At 53.3% G+C, this 21,308-nt stretch overlaps 1 protein-coding gene and 1 long non-coding RNA gene across 3 annotated transcripts in view; one reads left to right on the forward strand and one right to left on the reverse strand.

The window, feature by feature from the left end:
- Nucleotides 1-3,541: 3,541 nt before the first annotated feature.
- Nucleotides 3,542-10,829, reverse strand: LOC127493582 (uncharacterized). The gene is made up of 3 exons (XR_007923975.2): nucleotides 8,072-10,829; nucleotides 7,703-7,837; nucleotides 3,542-4,505 (listed from the first exon to the last, which is right to left on the reverse strand). It is a non-coding gene; the product is annotated as an uncharacterized lncRNA (long non-coding RNA).
- Nucleotides 4,389-21,308, forward strand: part of ABCA4 (ATP binding cassette subfamily A member 4) — a 138,845-nt gene continuing 121,925 nt past the window's right edge. For both annotated transcript variants that reach the window (XM_051857469.2, XM_070078016.1), the window contains exons 1-4: nucleotides 4,389-4,523; nucleotides 13,849-13,942; nucleotides 14,642-14,783; nucleotides 17,691-17,830. In XM_051857469.2, the coding sequence (XP_051713429.2) occupies nucleotides 4,458-4,523; nucleotides 13,849-13,942; nucleotides 14,642-14,783; nucleotides 17,691-17,830 (442 nt within the window). In that variant the 5' untranslated portion in view covers nucleotides 4,389-4,457. The remainder of the gene's footprint in view (nucleotides 4,524-13,848; nucleotides 13,943-14,641; nucleotides 14,784-17,690; nucleotides 17,831-21,308) is intronic.

Below are 21,308 nucleotides of genomic sequence, written 5' to 3' on the forward strand. Positions count from 1 at the left end.
CTCTTTGTATGTAACTCTACCTCCCAAATAAATAAAGAAAACCTTTTAAAGTGAAACCTGCATTCAGCAGTGCGCGTGAAGGCCATGCTGTAGTCTGCAGCTCATCCCAGGAGCACTGTCGGCAGTCTGCTGTTGTTTGCTTTATTATCAAATTTCTCTCCTTCCAAAATTATGGTAATTTTAAAGTCACCTCACTGACACATTTTCAGAACCTTTTTCCAAACAGAAGATTTTTTTTTTAGGATTTTCAATTACTTTTCTCCACTATTGCATTGTTGCTGGCAGAATGAGCTGGGATGAATATCAGAATACTTCCTTTTTTTTTTTAAGACTTATTTATTTATTTGAAAGGCAGAGTTACAGAGAGGCAGAGGCAGAGGCAGAGGCAGAGAGGTAGAGAGGTAGAGAGGTAGAGAGAGAGAGAGAGAGAGTCTTCCTTCCACTGGTTCACTCCCCACGTGGCCACAACGGCCGGAGCTGCACCGACCTGAAACCAGGAGCCAGGAGCTTCCTCCAGGTCTCCCATGTGGGTGCAGAGGCCTACGGACTTGGGCCATCTTCTACTGCTTTCCCAGGCCACAGCAGAGAGCTGGATCGGAAGAGGAGCAGCCGGGACTAGAACCGGCTCCCATATGGGATGCCGGCACTGCAGGTGGCAGCATTACCTGCTTCGCCACCCCGCTGGCCCCTGCTTCTTCCTTTCTAAGGCTACCTTTCAACCCCCAGAAGTGAAAATGACAAGATCTTTAAAACCTCACCATGTGCCTTGGCTGCTTTGTACTTCGGAAGATAAATGTGGATTAATATGGCCCATGACTTAACTTCACAACTCTCAACCCAAGCGCAGCTCAAAAGTACTGTTTCTCTACATTTCCATCTATTTCAGATTTACTATAATCAATTAGCATTAACAGTGGTGATCTCAAGAACACAATGTGCAGTTATCTGTGACCTACTGGCCACTTTCTCAGATATATTTGAGAGCACAAAATTTATTCTGATGTAATTTCTTAGCAGTTGCAGCTACCTAATGGGGGTAGGAATGGTATTAACTATAGCTATCATATTGTAAGAGTTCAAAAGAATGAGTGTCCTTATCATTACTAATCAATAGGAAAATGCAAATCAAAACCATAGGAGATGCCATTTCACACTTATCAGAATGACTGCCATAAAAACCAGAACAGAAACGAACAGAACAGGTGTTGGACAGGATGTGGAGAAATTGTGCCCTGTTGGTGGGAATGTGAGCAAAGCAGCTGCTTTGGAAAACAATAGTTCCTCAAAAAATCAAACATGGAAATGCCATTTGATCCAGTAATCCCACGCCTGGGCACATGCCCAGAAGAGCCGGAAGCAGGCGCTCAAGTATTCGTAACTCCCATTTTCACAGCAGCGTCATTCACGGTAGCTGCAAGGTAGCTGCGACCTCGGAGATCACAACGGAAGAGGAAACAAAGTGTGATGTGCTGTCTGACCTCAAAAATGAAGGAGACTCTGACACATGTGCTGTGGTCTGAACGCATGTGTCACCTCCAAAGTCATAGGTTGAAATCCTAACCCCTAAGCTATTACCCGGGCCTTCGGGCCTGTGATGTGGCATAGCCTGCAGTGCCAGCATCCCATATTGGTGCTGGTTTGAGTCCCAGCTGCTCTACTTCTGATCCAGCTCTCTGCTGTGGCCTGGGAAAGCAGTGGAGGATGGCCCAAGTTCTTGGACCCCTGCACCTGCGTTGGAGACCTGGCGGAAGCTACTGGCTTCAGATCAGCCTATCTCTGGCTGTTGTGGCCATCTGGCGCATGAACCAGCGGATGGAAGACTCCCCACCCTGCCTCTGCCTCTCTGTAACTCTGCCTTTCAAATAAATAAATCTCTAAAACAAACACAAAAGAATCTCATCAATTGAGTTACAACAGTGCTCATAGCTTAACTTGTTCCTTTCTAACTCAGTGAAAAGTAGACCATTCAGAAACTATGCTAGAACACAATGGACGTGGCTGGTATCCACAGCTACCCCCATTTTCTGTCTGTTGAGAATTTGGAAGGGGACATATACCTGTACCAGCAGTGGCTTCCCTACAGCAGCCTCGAGTCCTCTCCAAGCTTATCCTTCCTGGGAAATCTGCTTAATTTACTCCCAGCGCTTCATCCTGCCCTGACACATTGATAATTTCCAACTATGTCTCCATCTCAGAACCAGACCCACATATCTGTCTCCATTCAGACGTGCTGGTGGGTGCTACAGCTTCAACCCATCACATGCAAACTCTTGCCTGCTTCCTCCTGCTCCTAAGGGCCCTCCTCTAGCGTTCTCCTCAAAGTCATGAATGCCACCAGCTCACTCACCCTGCAGCCTGCTGAGCTCCGAGCCCCAAGACCCAACCATTCTGACTTCTTTTTCGTCACCTGCTTCCAACAAGACCCTGCTGTATCTCCTCCCTTCCTATCACTCTAATCCCATGTGGCCATCACTGCGCCTGCTCATGCCCTAGGCTTCATCCCAGCCCACGCCCACTCCGCTGCTTCTGTGAAGTGACTACTCTTGGTGACCAGGGGATTAAAATCTCTCATCACCTCCTGCATAACAGAGCCCACACTCCTTAGCATGCAACAAGTTCTTAATGATTCTGCATAGAGCTTGCTTCTGTCTGGGGGTGTCCTGCACTTGTGAGCCACTCAGAAAACGTCCATGGACTCGATCCTCCTCCCTCTCCTCACTCTTCCTCCCCCTCCGTTTCCTCCTCCGCTTTCCAGTCTGGTCCCCACCTCCCTTTCTAACCTTCTCTAGCATCTTTCATCCAATTCCTCCCCTCCAGCCATGCTTCACTCCGTGTGTTTTTCCTGGGAAGGAGAAGTGTTTTCAATCTCCCTCTCTTCGCAGAGTTTAAATCACTTAGTTGCTCAATAACCCAGTGTTGTCATGTGTAACCTTGAGCAAACCACTTAATCCCACGAGGTTTCAGGTTCCTCTTCCGTAAGAGAGAGCAAACATCTACCTCACAGAATTGAGGTGAGGGTAAAATGAGATAAGATCTGCTAAGGCAGTTGGGAAATCATGAGTGTAGGAAAAGATGTTATAATTCCGCAGAGCCTGTCTTAAATGCTACCACTCACAAGGGGCCTTTTTGACATCCTAAGCAAAAGCCATCTCTTTCTTCTCAAAAACCCTGCCAGAGACGGCCTCCGTCACAGACCTCCTAAGCTGTCCAAGTTCACATCCCATGTTTCCAGCCGGGCCATGCGGTCAGAGTCCACGCCTGTTACAAGGTTCTCCCTGCACTCCCATTGAGGTCTTGAGGCTCTAGAGTCTTTGAAAGAGGAAGAAAACACTTCTGAGATTTGAGGAGGGAGAGACAAAGAGTTCCCAGGTGAGTACCTGGGCGTGTTCTGCCGGGGGTGCCCCTCACGGTCCCAGACCCGTGACCTGCAGGTGAGTCTAACCCGCCACACCCTGCTGCCGGCTGCTGCTCTTCCCACGGTTCAGCCTGTATCAGACATTGATAATCGATCGTGGATTCCACCCTGCTGAGCCTGCAGCACTCCAGGGCCTTTTATTTATTTATTTATTTTTTAAAGATTGTATTTATTTACTTATTTGAGAGCTAGAGTTATAGACAGAGAGGAAGAGAGAAAGGTCTTCCTTCTGCTGGTTCACTCCCTAAATGGCCACAACAGCCGGAGCTTCCCCCAGGTCCCCAAGGTGGGCGCAGGGGCCCAAGCACTTGGGCCATCTTCCACTGCTCTCCCAAGCCATAGCAAAGAGCTGGATGGGAAGAGGAGCAGCCAGGACTTGAACCAGTGCCCATATGGGAATACCCAGCGCTGCAGGCAGAGGCTTAGCCTACTACACCACAGCCCCGCCCCCACCCAGGGCCTTTTTCAACATAGCTCCAGGCAGCCATAACTAGTCTATTCGTTTTGGCACAAGATGGATAAATGATTTTCCTCAGAGATGCCCCAAATAGCTGGCCCAGAGTCACCATGGGGCAATGTAAAGGAGAGGTCGCCTCAGACGTGGCAAATGAGTGGACTGGACTTAAAGGGGTGGTCAAACCCTACAGGCTGCGGCGGGAGACAAAGGCCCCGTCCGAACATCTGCAGGGAGATGTTGTTCCAAATGAAAAGCTCAGAGCCGGCCCAGGGTTCTTCAGGAACCCGCCCGCTGCTGGAGGACGCCGTCAAATACACCACATCCGTTCTGTGGGCCCAGCCGCCGGCGTCTTTAGGACTTTCTGGCTCTCCCTAGAAAGAAGCCAGCACAGCGTCTGCCCCCTCTCCCCAACGAAGGGCTTACATGTAATTAAAAGGGATTATGCTTTGAAGGGGACAGAAAGCGAGCGGCTAATCGCCAAGGACAAAGCAGCTGAGCCGGAGGCGCTCTGCGCAGCGTTCATGTCCACTGCCGTCCGGGCGCCTCGGCTCTGGGCCGTCTCCCGGTCTCTGTGTCGTCGGCACCATGGGCTTCGCCAGGCAGATACAGCTTTTGCTCTGGAAGAACTGGACCCTGCGGAAGAGGCAAAAGGTAACAGCTCCCGCCTGAGGTTGGAGTGGGAGGTGTGGGGGATCAGAGGGCGTTGCTGGGGTGGGGGCTGTCCACACTGCAGGCCACAGGAGGCCCTCGGGATCATGTGGTCCGGCCCTGCTGGGGCGACCACAGATGGGACTCGAAATGCAATACATCTGCAGCAGGCTAATTTTTAAGTTGATAAATTTTGCATGGCCCATGAATAATGTTATAAATATGCAAAATGCCCTTGGCAGATTAAAAAAAAAAGGGGGTTCCCACCCACGTCTGCGGATTTGTGACCAGTTAACCCTGCAGCCGTGTTTACCTGATGGTGGCTCAGCGAGCGTCCCAGATGAGTGCCCTTCACAGGGATCAAACTCCTCTGGAACCTGCCGCTTGTTTGCGGATGAGTCCACTGCCTACCCACCCCTGCTTCCTCCCCCTGGTTTCCAGTCCTGCAGGCTCAGGCCCCGCGCTCATGAGCGTCCACACAGTGCGATGGGAAGAACCCTAAGTCCTACATAGGAGTGTGCCCTCTCTACTGCCCCACACGCCTCACCCCTTCCCCCAGCCTGCTTGCAGACCAGTGCCATGGACGCGTGCCCCAGGGGCTCCTCTGATTCCCTGTGCGCTTGCTGAACTTCTCCTGGGATACTGGCCAGTGCTTCTCCGCCTTGCTCTTGGTCTCTGAATGCGCTTCTGATCTTTCCAGCCGGCACGGAAGCCAGCAGAGGACAGATTCTGGATCTTAATCTTTTAGGTCCGCAGTCTGACCCAGCGTCATGTCTGTTCATTGAATGAGGCTCAAAAGAACGTTCTTGAATAGCTGCCCGGCTCCGGGACGCCTCGTTTCCATGAGGCATGCTTTTGTCACATTTTAACATGTCTGAAATAGGAATGCAGCTCGTGATCAAATCACAGTTGAACCATGCTCCCGTGTTCTTTCTTTGGGGAGCAGAAAATAAGCATGCACCTCGCTTTTGATGGCAGCTTAGATTTGATGAGACACAGAAAATTCTTAGCTATCACAGACCTGTCCTGCGCTCTTTCAAAAGGTAGGCGTTGAGTCTGCACTGGACTTAAGGGTCTAAAATACCGAGTCACAGAGTCCACCCTGCACAGGCTTCCATGCTGGCTGGAAAAATCTGAAGGATGTTTTGAGACCCAGGGCCATGTAAAGCAGCAAAGGTCGAATATTCCAGGAGGAGGGCAGGTGAGAGCGCAGATCAGAGAGGGCCTCCCCCACCCCCTGCCGCCGCCACACACCCCAGCTCAAGGCAACTGGACTGTACAAGGAGTGACTGTGTGACCATAAAGGAGGAATGCACTTGGCTATGGCCGTGCAGTGTTGTGCAAACACCAAGTGACTGAAGGAGCAGAAAGGAGGAAGCAGGCCAGGGATAAGGGTCAGGGCTAGGTAGGGAACCAGGAGGAGGCAAGGGAAGGAGATAGGTCACAGGAAAGGAGAAAAACAGCATTTGTCGCAAACTTCAGTTCAAAATGGGTTTGTGTAGGCCATATCAGGTTTCCCAAGTGCGAGAAGAAGCGTTAGGGATGAAGTGGGTCCAACTGGCCGGACATCTGAAGACTGATGGGTGTGTGTTCCAGCTGGGAGCTGGTCAGAGAGCCAAGCATGGGAAGGTGTCAGCTCAGTATGAGGCTGGTGTCTGAGAGGTGCTTTGGTTTGGGTATGTCCCCCAAATTCCTGAGCCCCAGTGTGGCAGGCTAGGAGGAAGGACTTGACAGGAAGTGTTTAGGTCCTGGGGAGCCAATGAGTGAGCACGACAAGCAGGTTGTTATGAGGCAGGCCCACGGCTCATGCTTGGTCCCCTGTGCACCCTGTCTGGTCCCTCTGCTTGTCCCCAAGGAGATGATGAGACACAAAGGCCCTTGCACCAGGCTTCAGAATCATGGGCCACATAGACTTCCTTCCTTCATAAACTGCCCAGTCTGTGGCGTTCTGGTACAGCGACAGATAATGGGCTGAGACAGAGGGTAAAACACACACTCGGGTGTCATGGAGGTCACAATCGCAGCACACAGCTCCCACCCTGGGGCCCAGGGAACCAAGGGCAGACAGTGGGATGGCCGGGCCATGGCAGCACAGATGAGACAGCTGCAGAGTAGAAATCTGGACCTGGGAGGAGGGGGAGCAATGAGGCCGTTGCTGGGTCTCGGCCTGGTCTCAGCCATAGCCCCATCCATGAAGAGGGAGCCCTGGCTGGCTGGTGGGTTTGGAACTGAGGGACAATGGCTTGGAAAGGGGCAGTACAGTCCGGGAGCCTGGAGGGCACGCAGGAAGGCTGGGGGGAAGCCATGTTGGGACCACTGGTGTGTGGGATATGCATTGTCCCCAGGCTGTCTTCCTTTGTCAAAGCTGGGGTCATCCGGGGCTCCCAGGAACCAAACACTAACCTGAGACTCCATCCCTCTTCCAGGAGCTTCCCTTCCCGAATGAAAATATTAACAAACTTAAACAAAATCCATTGTTAGAGTTGGTCATTTTTTTTTTCATTGTTCCTTCCATCACCAAATACTCAGTACTCGCCCGGGACACTGGGCCAGGTGCAGGGTACATACACAGCGGCTATTAAGACACTTGCGGGCCCTGCCCTCCTGGGGCCTCAGGTCTGTGGATGGCCAGGGTTCTCCACCGACCGCTTCTGTGCCTGCAGACACAGCTGTGGGCCTGTCATGATTCCACCCCTGTGACAAGCGAGCTGCTGCCCCAGAGAACAACTGTTTCCTAAGACAGTCACTCCTTGTAGAGTCCACTCCCTGACCCTGGTGTTGGTGGGCATCCCCCTGCCCAGGGGGCTCCCCTGGAGGATGGAGCCCTGCAATCTGAGAACCCAGGACCGGGGGCATGTCCAGGGCTGGTACCCTCTGGTGCTTCCCAAGGCCCAGGCACTGAGCTCTCGGCTCTCATCTGGGCATCTCTGGGATGTCTGGGTCAGCTGGAGGCCTCCCCCATGCCCCCTGGAAGCTCTCAGAGGGGTCTGTGCCTCCTTCCCAAGCTTTTGGTTCTTCTAGAAACTTCTGCCTCTAGAATGTGGTGACCCTACAAAAAGTACAAACACCTGGCCCATAATGCAGCCCCTAGGCATTTTTTTTAAAAAAAGATCTATTTACTTACTTATTTAAAAGGCAGAGAGAGTGAGAAAGAGAGATCTTCCATCTGCCAGTTCACTCACCAAATGTCCACAACAGTCAGGTCTGGGCCAGGCTGAGGCTAGGAGCCAGGAACTCCATCTAGGTTTCCACCGTGGTGCAGGAACTCAAGTACTTGGGCCATCCTCTGCTGTCTTCCCAGGCGCACTAGCAGGAAGCTGGATCAGAAGCAAAGCAGCCAGGACTAGAACCGGTGCTCTGACACGGGATGTAGATTTCGCAAGCGGCAGCTTAACCGGCTTTGCCACAAAGCCAGCCCTCAGCCCCCTAGGTTTTTAATTCCCCAGACTTCCATGGTTTCAGGTGTTTGGTGTGAGCAGAGGGAGAGTGAAAACGGAGGCCAAATTCCCCCATCCCTCCCTTCCCAGTCCCTAAGGGCAGAACGTGCAAACCTTAGATCTCTTCCTCGCTTTCTTCCTCGTTGACTTTTATCAGTATTGCCACGTCCTCGTCCTCGTGACAGTTCTGCAAGACAGAGTCCTCTGCCTCCTCATGGCACTCATGAGGTCGCTGAGGCCTCCGAGGAAGGCTTGTGACTGGTGGGGTCGCGCCTGGGATCCAGCCATGCCTGACTCCGGGACAGGCAGAGCCGGCCACTGCAGCCCACTGCCTGTCCGACAGGCTGGGCATGAGTGGCACCTAGCTGGAGTGACTGTATAATTTCTCATGCAAACCAGGGCAGTTTTGCAAGGGAATGGGGGCATTTTCAGTAATTGCACCAGGCCAAGAAATGCAAACTGATATGCACCTGGCAAGCAGGGCTCTAGGTTTGCCCCACACCACAGTGAGTTAGAGATAGCCCCTGCTCTCCAGGAACTCAGAGCCCCCACGTCTAATTACTGAGCAGAATCAGGTGTGCTACAGTGGGGCTGAGCAGCCTGGGGAGGAGGTGAGGATGAGCACAGAGGAGACGCCAGGGCCAGGCACTTTCCTGGTGCTGAGAGCTCGCCCCTGCACGGGCTGTGGAGCCGGCGCTGCATCAGGGAGGGGCTGTAAGGACCACCAGGTGTGACTCCCGTCCCCGAGGGTGCGCAGGCTCATCCCCGAATCTCAGCTTCAGGGTCAGGATGGGAAATCCGGGGAAGGCTCCCAGGAAGGAGGGGCCTCATCACTTCCTGGGCCCCAGACTTGGGCACCTTTCATCCTGTGCCTGGCATCAGACCGTGGCAGGTGCAGGGCCTGGGCAATTGGCCCCAAGTGCACCCAGGTTCTGTCATGTTCCTCCAGGCTAAGGGTCCTGTCTGGGCCCTCCATGCCCAGGGGAGACTCAAGCAGCTCACTTCAAGCCTTGGCTAACCCCCCTTTAAGTTGAAAACAGAAGGAAGAAAATCTAACTGGCTAAGCTTTACAACAAGCACAACTCTGGCCCCGTGGTGATAGAAAGGGATAGAGAAGGGGGAGGGGCAGAGAGAGAGAGAACAAGGAAATACCAGTTAGGCCCCTTCTGAGCCTCAACTGGGCTTAATTAAAGTTACAGACATGTTTAAAGGGGAGGGGTAGGGGAGACGGAGCTGCTCGGAAAACATGTTTTTAATTATGTTGTGGAATTTCTCCCCAGGGGAAGCCCTTGCCCAGTGGAGCGTCAAGGACAAGGATGCGGCTCTGGGCTGGGGGTGCTGAGCATGGCTCTGGGGTCGGGACAAGAGGCTGGGGGGTCCACGTGCCGCAGGGAGGTGGGAGACGCAGGCCCTGTGGAGCCTCATGGACAGTTAGCACCATGACACAGACCTTTCGAGAGACGTCCACAGAGGTCACCACCATGGCCTGCCCATCAGAATGGCCTGAGAAACGTGTTTCAAAATGCTCGTGTCCTTCCGAGGGCCTGGCCTGACATCCCTGCGCGGTGCCCGCTGGAGGGGTCAGGGATGACAGCAGAGCAGCGCTGACTGGGCGACGTGGAGCGGAACACGGGGCAGGAGCGAGGACGGGGCAGGTGCCGCCCCCACCGACCGAGGACACGGTCACAGCGCCAGGCACGGCCGGGGCCCAGACACATCACACTCCAGGAAGGAATGCGAGAGTGGGTGGAGTTTCCAAGAGATGCATGCGCCTGGGTTTAGAATTTTTATCCAGGGGCCAGGCAGGCAAGCCCCCTTGATGAGTGAGCAGGGGACACGTGGTTCGTCTCTCAGGGAACAACACGATCCCGAACCACCAACTACACATTCCGAATCCAGAAAGGGAGGAGAAAGGAATGTGGCGTGGGGCAGGCCTGCTCCATTGCTTTTCTGTCTTTGCGACATGCTGTCACCTGCAGTGCCCCAGTGACCCCTGTGACATCCCCGGGAGGCAAGGAACGCATGCTTGTGTTTACTGAGAGTTACCCGCTGCCGGATTCTGCTTCCTGTGTCTGGCGCGGTTAACTCGCGTCAGCCTCCCAACTGCTCCTGGAGGAGGGTGCTGGTATCACTCTCATTTTACAGACGAGACCCTGAGGCCTAAAGAGTTTCAGCAGGTTACCTAAAGGCCACGTAGCTAAGACAGAGCCAGCTAGACAGGAACCCAGGGCTTGGCACCCGTGTGACCGGCTCTTATCCTTCCGTGTACCCTGTGGGACGCAATATCGGGCCCATTTCATAGATGAGAAAACTGAGACTCAGAGGTTATGCAAGCCCAAAAGTGGTTGTTAACCCAGATCTTCCCACTCCCAAATCAGCATCAGTGTTTGCATACCAGACCACTCCCAGATAGATATCTCTGCTCAGGGGCAGCCTGATGCGCTTGGTGGAAAGCCAGCAGTGCGGGCAGCTGTCTTAAGGAGGCGTCCACAAGTAGAATCCAGACTGGTTGTCTCACTGCTTTGGCGAGGCAGCAGGAGCAATCTCCAGTTTCTCCACTCACACTGTCACTCACTATCTTGCCCAGCTTGCTCCCCAAGCTCACCCACCCCACTGCAGTGCGGAAGGGAGGCAAGGAGCGGGCGTGCACACCTGTGCAGACTGTTGGCCACCTGAGCGCCAACAGCGCTGCCTCCAGCATTCCCCTCCTAGGCCAGTCTTATCAGGCTGTCTCATGGCATGTTAGTTAGTGGGCACTGGTTTCGAGTCCTGCCTCGTGGAGGGAGCTGGACTCCCAGCAGGGACAGGGCAGCCCTGGTGCCCGCCCTCAGGAAGCTTCCAGCCCACAGAGCTCTGCTTACTTGACCTGAAGTAGGACCTGAAGTATGACGAGATGAGCGATAAGACAGGGGAGGTACAGGCTGATGGAGGTACGGCCGCTGTGTGGCCCGGTGGATGCCGGGAGGCAGTGAGCGGGGGCTGCCTGGGCAGGAGGCCAGCGTGCCGGGGGGTAATCGCCAACATTCCAAGGCTGAGCATGCTCGGGCCATCCCCCTCACGCTGGGGGAAATTGCCCAACCCTGATGTTTTCCCGTCTCGTGGGAGAAGGTGTAGGGGGTAGCCCTGAAGATTGAACGCCGTGAGGAAAAATCTCTTCTTTTCCCTTCCCGTATTTGTGCGAGTACTTCCTCCGACAGGTCTTCCCGAGACACACTTTGAGCCAAATATTTGGTAAAAAGTTACAATTGCATAATCACCACCTACCCACACATATCATTTGCTTTTTCTTCTATGTATAGTCACACTCCCACCTGCCAATTTATCTCTGATTTGTTACCATGTGGTTGCCAACAGACCCTTTCTACAAAGCACGATGTGCCTTACTACCAGGAAAGGAGCAAACGTGGACTGAGCACTTACTAGGATGCCTGCCATTTCACTGGGAGCTTATGTATGTGTCTTTGAAAGGAAAACCACAAAGCATTAAAGGACGGAGCATGCAACAGCTGATGTCTATATACAGGTTCCATTCCTGGCCAGCTGCTGAAGTTCTCTTTAGATCTTGGGAGTTTCCTTCCTGAGGTGTCTGGAGTAGAGGCTGGCTAGAGAAGCCGTTATGCTCCCGTTTTCACAATCCCCTCTCCCCTTCCCTCCTATCCTCCCCGCTCCATAATCCATACCGCCAGCCCCACCTCACGCGCAGCGCTGCTGAGCGCAGGCTACAGTGCTTCAGTTCTGAACTGAACCCAAGCTCCAATCCCAACTTTCAGCCGTGCGTCGGGAGCAGCAGCCTCTTCCGGGGTAAAAACCATGGAACTCTGCCCAGCTTTGTTTCTTTAGGCAACTGACATTGTTGAAGGAAGGGGGTTGCTAAACCCTGATTTCTGGTGACTTGGCTAAGGGTCACAGTATTCCACAGTCATTCGCTCATTCATCCACTCAAACACCACATGTGCAAGGTCCGCCGTGCACTGGAAGGAGGTCATGCAAAGGGGCAGAAAGAGAACTGGTGCCGCAGGCAGTAGGCTGGCCCGTTTCTGATGCTCTCCCTGCCTGTGTGACACTGGTGCTCCTGCCTTCTCTGGGTCGCTTTCCTCATCTGCGGACTAAAGAGGCTGCAACAAGATCTTTACCACCTGCATCATCAGCTCTAACTAGGAGCTTGTTAGAAATACAAGAGCGGGGCAGGCATTTGGGACAGCTGTTAAGACACGGCTTGCAATGTCTGCATCCCACATTGGAGCTCCTGGGTTTGAGTCCCTGCTCTCTTTCTAATTCCAGCTTCCCAGTAATGCACTCCTTGGGGAACAGCAGGGGATGGCTGGAGCGCTTGGGTTCCTGCCACCCACATGGGGAGACCCAGATTGAGCTCCTGGCTCCTGGCTTTGTCCAGCCAAGCTCATGCTGTAGTGGGCATCTGGGGAGTGAACCAGAGGATAGGAGATCTCTCTCTCTCTCTCTTTTTCCCTCTCTGTTTTTCTCTGTGTCTCTCCTGTCTCTGTTCCTTTTTTTAAAACTTTTATTTAGTAAATATAAATTTCCGAAGTACAGTTTATGGATTACAATGGCTTTTCCCCCCATAACTTTCCTCCCACCCGCACCCCTCCCATCTCCCGCTCCATCTCCCATTCAATTCACATCAAGATTCATTTTCAATTATCTTTGTATACAGAAGATCAATTTAGTATGTATTAAGTAAAGATTTCATCAGTTTGCACCCACACAGAACATGAAGTGTAAAATATTGTTTGAGTACTAGTTATAGCATTAATTCACATTGGACAACACATTAAGGACAGAGATCCCACGTGAGGAGTAAGTACATAGTGACTCCTGTTGTTGACTTAACAAATTGACACTCTTGTTTGTGGCGTCAGAATTCTCCCTAGGCTCTAGTCATGAGTTTCCAAGGCTATGGAAGCCTCTTGAGTTTGCTGACTTCGATGTTATTTAGACAAGGTCTTGGTCAAAGTGAAAGTTCTCTCCTCCCTTCAGAGAAAAGTACCTCCTTCTTTGATGGCCCGTTCTTTCCACTGGAATCTCACTCACAGAGATCTTTCATTTTGGTCTTTTTTTTTTTTTCTTGCCAGAGTGTCTTGGCTTTCCATGCCTAAAATACTCTCATGGGCTCTTCAGCCAGATCCGAATGCCTAAAGGGCTGATTCTGAGGCCAGAGTGCTGTTTAGGACATCTGCCATTCTATGAGTCTGCTGTGTATCCCACTTCCCATGTTGGATTGTTCTCTCCCTTTTTTATTCTATCAGTTAGTATTAGCAGACACTAGTCTTGTTTGTGTGATCCCTTTGACTCTTAGACCTATCAGTGTGATCAATTCTGAACTGAAATTAATCACTTGGACTAGTGAGATGGCATTGGTACATGCCACCTTGATGGGATTATATTGGAATCCCCTGGCAATTTCTAACTTCACCATTTGGGGCAAGTTCGATTGAGCATGTCCTAAATTGTACATCTCCTCCCTCTCTTATTCCCACTCTTATATTTAACAGTCTGTTCCTTTCAAATAAATTCATTTAAAAAAAGAAATGCAAGATGTGGTGGGGCCCTACTGGGTTAGACATCCGTGTGCACGGTGACATCTGGAAAGCACTGAAGCCCGAGTTCTGGATCATTCTGTATGGAAGTCTGTGCTAAGACTCTTGCCCAAGCAGAGGCTGAGGAGAACCCCGATGGACACGGAATCTGGTTGGTGCCATCCAGTAGGGGAGAGGCCAAGGAGGCAGAGGAGAAGGTAGTGTTTTAGGTCAATACACTACAATCCAAGTCTCACCGTGCACAGGGCCGGGATGAAGTGTGTCTGCCCTGGCCATGTTGCCAGTAAGCTCTTAACACCATTGGGCTTTCTCTCTTGATATTTTTTTTTCTTCCAGATTCGCTTTGTGGTGGAACTTGTGTGGCCTTTATCCTTATTTCTGGTCTTGATCTGGTTAAGGAACGCCAACCCTCTCTACAGCCAACACGAATGTAAGCACAGCGGGCAGCCTGGGCGAGCAGGAGGCCACACTAGCCCTGTCCTTCTGTTCAGAAAGCTCGGGGCGGGGTGGGGCAGGGGGTGAGGATTACATCTGCTTATCACCATCTCATGCCTGCAGTGTGCACAACAGAGAGGCATCAGCATTGCGCAAGTTTTAAGTCTCAGCAAACACTCTCATGTGCTTACTGGAGGATTGTACAATTATTTTTGTTTGTTTGGGTTGGTTTTTTCCTGTTCCTAACCCCTCACCCATTTGAAAGAGAATAGACAATGGATGAGTTCTTTAAAATATTTCAGAGGCTGACTTAGGGGCTGTGTCCTACGCAGTGCTGGAGAGCAGTGAGCAGGAGCCATACAGAATGATCACACTTCATAAAATATTCTTCCTTGGACCCCTAGGGGCCCTGGGGCAGGGGATGAACCTTGTGAGAGCCTCTCTGCTACTAGGGCCCTCTGGTTTCTGGGTCTCTGCCCCTGGGAGAACTGATGGAGACCTCCAGGGCAATGCAAAGCTGCCCTCCCCTTGTTCGTGGCCTTTGCCCTCTTCTCATGAGTTTCCAGCCCCAAGTTCTCGATCAGCCACCTGTCCATCAAACTCTTGCCTTTTTACCTTGCCCCGCCCCCCCACCCCCAATGTGCTGCTTGCTCTCATGACTAACTCCTGCCTGTCTTCACTTCCTGTTTTAAAGGCCATTTTCCCAATAAAGCGATGCCCTCGGCAGGACTGTTGCCGTGGCTCCAGGGGATTTTCTGCAATGTGAACAATCCTTGTTTTCAGAGCCCCACCCCGGGAGAATCTCCTGGAACCGTGTCCAACTACAACAACTCCATGTAAGTGTTGAGGTGCCCACCATGCGGGAGAGCTGCCTGCCCCTTTGTCCTCATCCTGCGCCTGAGTGTCCGCAGGTGCACACACTTGCAGAACACGGAGCACTCCAAGAGTGGTTTTGAGGCCTGCTGAGCCTCTGAGCTCTTAGGAGCGAAGCAGGTTTCCTCCCAGGAAGATTCTATCAACAGGCAGGGCCCTTGAGGAAAACGCTTGAAAGTGGCCACACGGACATAATTTCTCTATTCTACCCCCAAGATGTGACCTGATGGCAGACCCTGCTGAGATGTGCCCCCCCACCCCCGCTTCTAGATCGTCTGTTACTTGGGTGGAGTCACTGTTTGAGGAAGACACCCTTACCCCTGTGAACCCAACAGGTCTCTGTTCCTTTAAAGGCCTTCGTGGCCATCTAGGACTAAGAGGACAGCAGGCAGGGAGCGCCGTGAGGGTGAATGAAATCAGGCCCACAGGGGAAGCGCACCTCGTGGGAGACAAAGACCAACCCAGCTCCTCTGCTGGAATGGCCATCAGTGCTCTCGAGCGGCAAGTGTGGGCCTGTGGCTGGAGAGTGGGGGCTCCTAACTGAGGGGCTGAAGACCACCCCAGGAAACTGTTGGGAATTAGGGTCCTCTCCTGAGAGAAACGGACACCCACACAGCATTGCATCGTGCGTTTGATTTCAGCAACCTTGTGGGCCCCGGATTAATAGCCTCTCTCCGGCTTGGGGTCACACTTCAAGTCAAATCCCCCAGGAAGAAGTCTATCCTGGGGATTCCCTCTCCCAGCACTGGACAGAGGCCCAGGACAGGGACAGGGCTGTCCTTCACCCACTGTTCATCTTTGACAGCCCCCACCTGCAGGTCACCCCCAAGGCCTTGCCAGGGAACAGGCTTTACCTGATTTGGACAAACACAGGGCCAGGTGGAAGCTGAGATATTTGCTTGGTTGTTGTTTCTAGAGGAGCTCTGTATAAACCTCCAGGACAGCACTGCATTTAGATTTTGAAGAGCACTTGGTAGGCAGCCTCCTGCTCCCAGGCTAAGGCTGCTTTTGCCCCAGAGTGGCAGAGCTGAGTGCTTGCGACAGCAATGGCATGGTCTGCAAGCCTGCAGTGTGTACCTGTTGCTCAGAAATCTCCTAGGATAAACCTTCCTCCGTGATAGGAAAATGGGGCAAAGTCGGGAGGCGACGTTTTGGATGGGCCCACGTTGCTCCAAATGCTTTCATGCAGCTCTAGTTTATTCTAAACTTTTGGGTTCCTGAAAAGAAATGCTTACCCATCCAGACAGAACCTATGGGGTTGCAAGGAGGAGTCGGGGCCACCTTAGAGACAGCTCAGGGGAGGCCCTGGTGGAATTTATAGATGTTGTTGGGGGAGATCAAAGGGAGGGAATTGGGGAAGGGGCTCCAGACTCCAGCCAGGCATTTGAATGAGGAGAGCTGGGTTTCACACCACATCAGCGATGAAATATTGTCTATTTAAGGTTGTTTTGCTTGCAAGGCTCAGAAGGAAGCACACAACTTGGATACTGGATTTTCTCATAATGCCAAGGGCAGCAAGGCAGGCCCCAGGAGGACCAGCTCCCTCAGCTCTCTCCTGTCTGCAAGACCCAGCCTCCACCTCTCTCACCATTGGCCTCACCCTTGCTCCTCAACACCCAGGCTGCTGCCCAGTGTACAGCAATTCATCCTGAGCAATTAGAAGAGCATTCCTGCATATTTCAAATTCCCGGGAACAAATCTGGATGGCGTTGCTCTTTTCTCCCTAACCAATCAGCTCTGGCAGGAATGCCTGTGTGCGCGCATGGACGTGGTGTGCACACAAGGAGGAGCTTGGGGAGGAAGCACGGCTGTCAGGGCCTATTCTGACAAATGCAGCAGATCTCAGCCAGACAGGGAAGAACCTCCAATAATATCCACCGAAATCAGCCTGTTTAAGGCTTTTCTGGACAAGAGCATGGGGCTGAGATGTGACCCAGCACCACCCACACTGGAAGACTGAGCAAATCATTCACCACCCTTGTCTGTTCTCCTGTATGTAAGGAAGGGGAAAATACTTCTTTCTCTTTTTCCCTCGGCAGTAGAATGAGGGCGCATAATGCAGAAGCTAGGTCAAGTAGACAGTGTCTTTTTTTTTTTTTTTTTTTTGATAGAGTGGATAGTGAGAGAGAGAGACAGAGAGAAAGGTCTTCCTTTTGCCGTTGGCTCACCCTTCAATGGCCGCCACGGCTGGCATGCTGCAGCTGGCGCACCGCACTGATCCGATGGCAGGAGCCAGGTGCTTTTCCTGGTCTCCCATGGGGTACAGGGCCCAAGTACTTGGGCCATCCTCCACTGCCTTCCCGGGCCACAGCAGAGAGCTGGCCTGGAAGAGGGGCAACCGGGACAGAATCTGGTGCCCCGACCGGGACTAGAACCTGGTGTGCCGGCGCCGCAAGGCGGAGGATTAGCCTAGTGAGCCGCGGCGCCGGCCATTGTGTCTTTTTTTTTTTTTTTAAAGATTTATTTTATTTATTTGAAAGACACAGTTACAGAGAGAGGTAGAGACAGAGAGAAAGATCTTCCATCCACTGGTTCACTCCCCAGATGGCCGCAACAGCCGGAGCTGCGCCAATCTGAAGCCAGGAGCCAGGAGCTTCCTATAGGTCTCCCACATGGATGCAGGGGCCCAAGGGCTTGGTACATCTTTTACTGCTTTCCCAGGCCATAGCAGAGAGCTGGATCGGTAGAGGAGCAGCCGGGACTAGAACGGGTGCCCATGTGGGATGCCGGCGCTTCAGGCTAGGGCGTTAACCCACTGAGCCATAGCGCCAGCCCCAGTAGACAGTATCTTAAAACATGCCATGAGGTGCTATCATTAATATGAAAATGACAGCTGTTTCATTATAGATGAGGCTTTGTCCCTCTTTCAGCTTGGCAAGGGTGTATCGAGATTTTCAAGACCTCCTCAGGGACGCACCGGAGAGCCAGCAACTTGGCCGTGTTTGGACAGAGCTCCGCACCTTTTTCCAACTCCTGGAAACTCTGAGGACTCACCCGGAGAGAACTGCAGGTGAGCCGGGCCTCGCTGTTCCCGAGCATCCCTGGCCTCTCGCTTGTCTGAGCCATCGAGAGGCTGAAGATGTTGGTGGTAAAGATGCCAGAGCAGGCAGGGAGGAACGCGGCTTCCTCCCCGCCGGTCTCCAGAGTTGGAGGTGGGGAGAAAAGGGCGCAGCCCAGGTGAGTCCAGGACAGGACGGAGAAGGCAGCGAGGCAGCACTCCAGGAAGTACAAGGTCAGGTCAAGGCTGGAAGCAGGGGAAATGGATTTGCAGGGGAAGGTAAAGGTGTGGCATAGCTTTCAGAGTCCTCAGGAGAGAGCTGACCATGCGGAAGCAACGCTGAGAGCCGCTAAGGAGCCTGGGGGCTCGGAGCCCACGCGCTGAGCGGGATGTTGGAGGCACAACCTTGTGATTTCTTTCGGTCATGGTCAGCGTCCAGGCCTGGAGGCAGAGCAGATGGGGACTGGAAGTGACTCGGGGGGGCCTGTGGGGAGGCACCAGAGGAGGTCAAGGAGGTGAGCGAGTGGCAGGCAGTGGTTGGACACAAAGCTCTGGATCCAGGGTGCATAAGGATGGCTCAGAAGCCAGCAGCAGTGCCAGGGCCTGGGGCAGGGGGGATGGCAAAGCCAGAGGCAGAAAGTGAAATATGCACATTCTGGGGTCTGAAGGCAGCAGGATGGGTAAGATGAGGCCGTGGTGCAGCGGAGGGGAGGGTACGTGAGGAGGAGGGGGAGAAGGGAAGGGGAGGCCAGGCCTGGGCCACCACACAGTCACTGAGGTTGCACAGGACAGTGACAGGACCTGGGCGCCCACGTAGGGAGGAGAGCCATATCGGGTGAGGCACAGCGAGGAGGGAGGACGAGGGGCCCCCACTCTCATGCGTCTCTACCTCGGGAGAAACAAGAAACAACAAAAATCAGTGACAGCAACGCCAACATGTTTTAAGATGTGTTTACTTATTTTGGAAGTCAGAGTTACAGAGAGAACAGGAGAGACAGAGAAAGGTGTTCCACCCGCTGTTTCACTCCCCAGGCAGCAGCAACGGCCAGGGCTGGGCCAGGCCGAAGCCAGGAGCCAGGAGCTTCATCCAGGTCTCCCACATGGGTGCAGGGCACAAACACTTGGCATCTTCTGCTGCTTTTCTCAGGCCATCAGCAGGGAGCTGGGTCGGAAGTGGAGCAGTTGGGACACGAATGAGTGCCCACATAGGATGCTGGCATCACAGGTGGTGGCTTTACTTGCTGTGCCACAATGCCGGCTCCCCACATGTCTTTTTTTATGATTTATTTATTTATTTATTTGAAAGGCAGAGTTACGGAGAGGCAGAGGTAGAGGCAGAGAGAGAGGTCTTCCATCTTCTGGCTCATTCCCCATATGGCCGCAATGGCCAGAGCTGTGCTGATCCAAAGCCAGGAGCTTCCTCCAGGTCTCCCACACGGGTGCAGGGGCTCAAGGACCTGGGCCATCTTCCACTGCTTTCCCAGGCCATAGCAGAGAACTGGATCGGAAGTGGAACAGCCAGGATTTGAACCAGCGCCCACATGGGATGCCGACACTGCAGACAGCAGCTATGCCACAGCACCACGCCCGCCAAGTGTCTTTTTAAAATGTTAATGGGTGTGGCATGCATGTCGTGTCTGTTGCGGGCACCTCTGCAGTGGCTGGAGCCACTGGATGTGGCAGCTGGAACCCCTTCCCTGAGAGGGAAAGGACTGGCAGGGATCCAGGGGCTGCTGCAGTCTCACAGGTGGAGGGTGCATTGGAGAGAGGGCTGCCCGTGCGGGAAGACTGTCCGGGAGTGGGGCTCAGAGATTGCAAGCACTGCATTTTGGAGCTGCACGGAGACACACGCTCCTAGGTTTGGGGCAGGGGCGGAGGTGCCTAAGGCTGAGCATTCAGGACAACAGGTATGAGGAAGGGGTCTACCAAGGGAACGGGCTACAGCTGCTCTGGATTCCCAGAGGCAAGGTGGGAGAGTGGCATCTGTCAGCCCTGGGGCCTTGCAGACCTGTGAGCCAGGCGCTGGGCTGGCCTCTGGGAATGCAGAGGTGAGAGGAGCCGAGCGAGCCAGTGAGAGAGCCACTGCCTTCTGAAGGCACCGGGCAGACATGGACAGAGATGCACGGACAGGCACCGACCATGTGGGGCAGGGAGGAAGCAGGGGCAGCCTGCAGGGAAATGCTGAATCCAGCACAGTGGGAAAGGGCAGGGTCGGCTCAGCTTGGTGCTGCCTCTTCATGACAGCCACAGCATTTCCAACACAGCGGAGCACATACTTATTGTGTTCTGTTCCGCAAGCCGGATGGCAAGCACTCCGTTCTTTACTGCTCTGGATGGAAGAGTTTATTTCAGTTAGCTCCTGTTGGAAGGGCCTTAGCATTTTCATAGAGAACGTGTGTGTGTGTGTGTGTGTGTGTGTACACCAACCAGAAAGTGTTTTCCCCAAGACAGATTCGGAGATGCCTCCAAGTCCAGTGGGGTCAGGGAGGCGGCAGACATTCCTAGGCCACTGTCTGAGCGGCAAGTTGAGTTTGGCTCGGGGAGGTATCAGGGGAGTGATTCCAAACCACAGTTTCTGTGTGGTTTTTATAATGAGTATATGAGAACCAAGATTACTACTGCCTAACCCCAAATCAGGCCTGCTTCTGAACTGGCAGTAAGTGAGGGCTTCAGAATGTTCGTGGAAAATGTGTATCATGAAAAAAACCATGCATGGATTTCAAAAAACGTTTACTCCAAAATAAGCTTATCTTTCAATTCTGTTTTTCCATGGACTCTGTGAGGTGCTTGTGCTCAGGTGGCTGCTTCTACAGGTCTCAGGCCAACGGGAGCATTTCAGAAAGGAGAGCAGGCCTGGGAGAAAGGCTCAGGGAGACCACCCCAGGCTCCCCTAGGGCTGGGGACAGAGACCCTGGCCTTGGTGGCCACGAGAGAGGACAGGAGTCCACGCCCACCTAAGGGACATGGTTTCTGCAGGAATTCCGGGCTGGGGCTATTTCAGTGCAGGAGTCGCCAGGGAACGCAGGCTCTAGCGCCCTGCACACTGTGGAGGGTGGTCGGCGCCCTGCGCGCTCTGGAGGGTGGCCAGCCTGGGTGTGCTGGGGCCCGCGGGTCCCCTCACCTGGGAAAGTATGCAGCGGTGACCCAGGCAGCTGTTGCATTTCAGAGCAAACCTGTAGTGCGACATTCTCAGCAGGGGATTAATGGCCAAAGAGCAGCCCCCCCCCCCCACCGTCCTGCCCCCAGCAAGCTCCATGGGTTCTCAGCTTTAAACACCCTCAACCATCCCTCCACCCCCACCCCCGCCCCTAATCTTCCCAGGGAAGAGAACAAGAAGAACCGCATTTTAAACTAAATTTATTTTTCTTTCCTCGGGCCGCCAGTTCACATTTCTCCCTCAGGAGCTGTGGTGAAGCTTCTGTCTGTCTGGTATCGGCCGCCTCTCACACTCGGGCCCCCAGCGCTGACCCGCCAGGGCAGCCCTGAGCCC

This window comes from Oryctolagus cuniculus, chromosome 7, assembly GCF_964237555.1.
Source record: "Oryctolagus cuniculus chromosome 7, mOryCun1.1, whole genome shotgun sequence".
In the NCBI taxonomy this organism is placed as follows: domain Eukaryota; kingdom Metazoa; phylum Chordata; class Mammalia; order Lagomorpha; family Leporidae; genus Oryctolagus; species Oryctolagus cuniculus.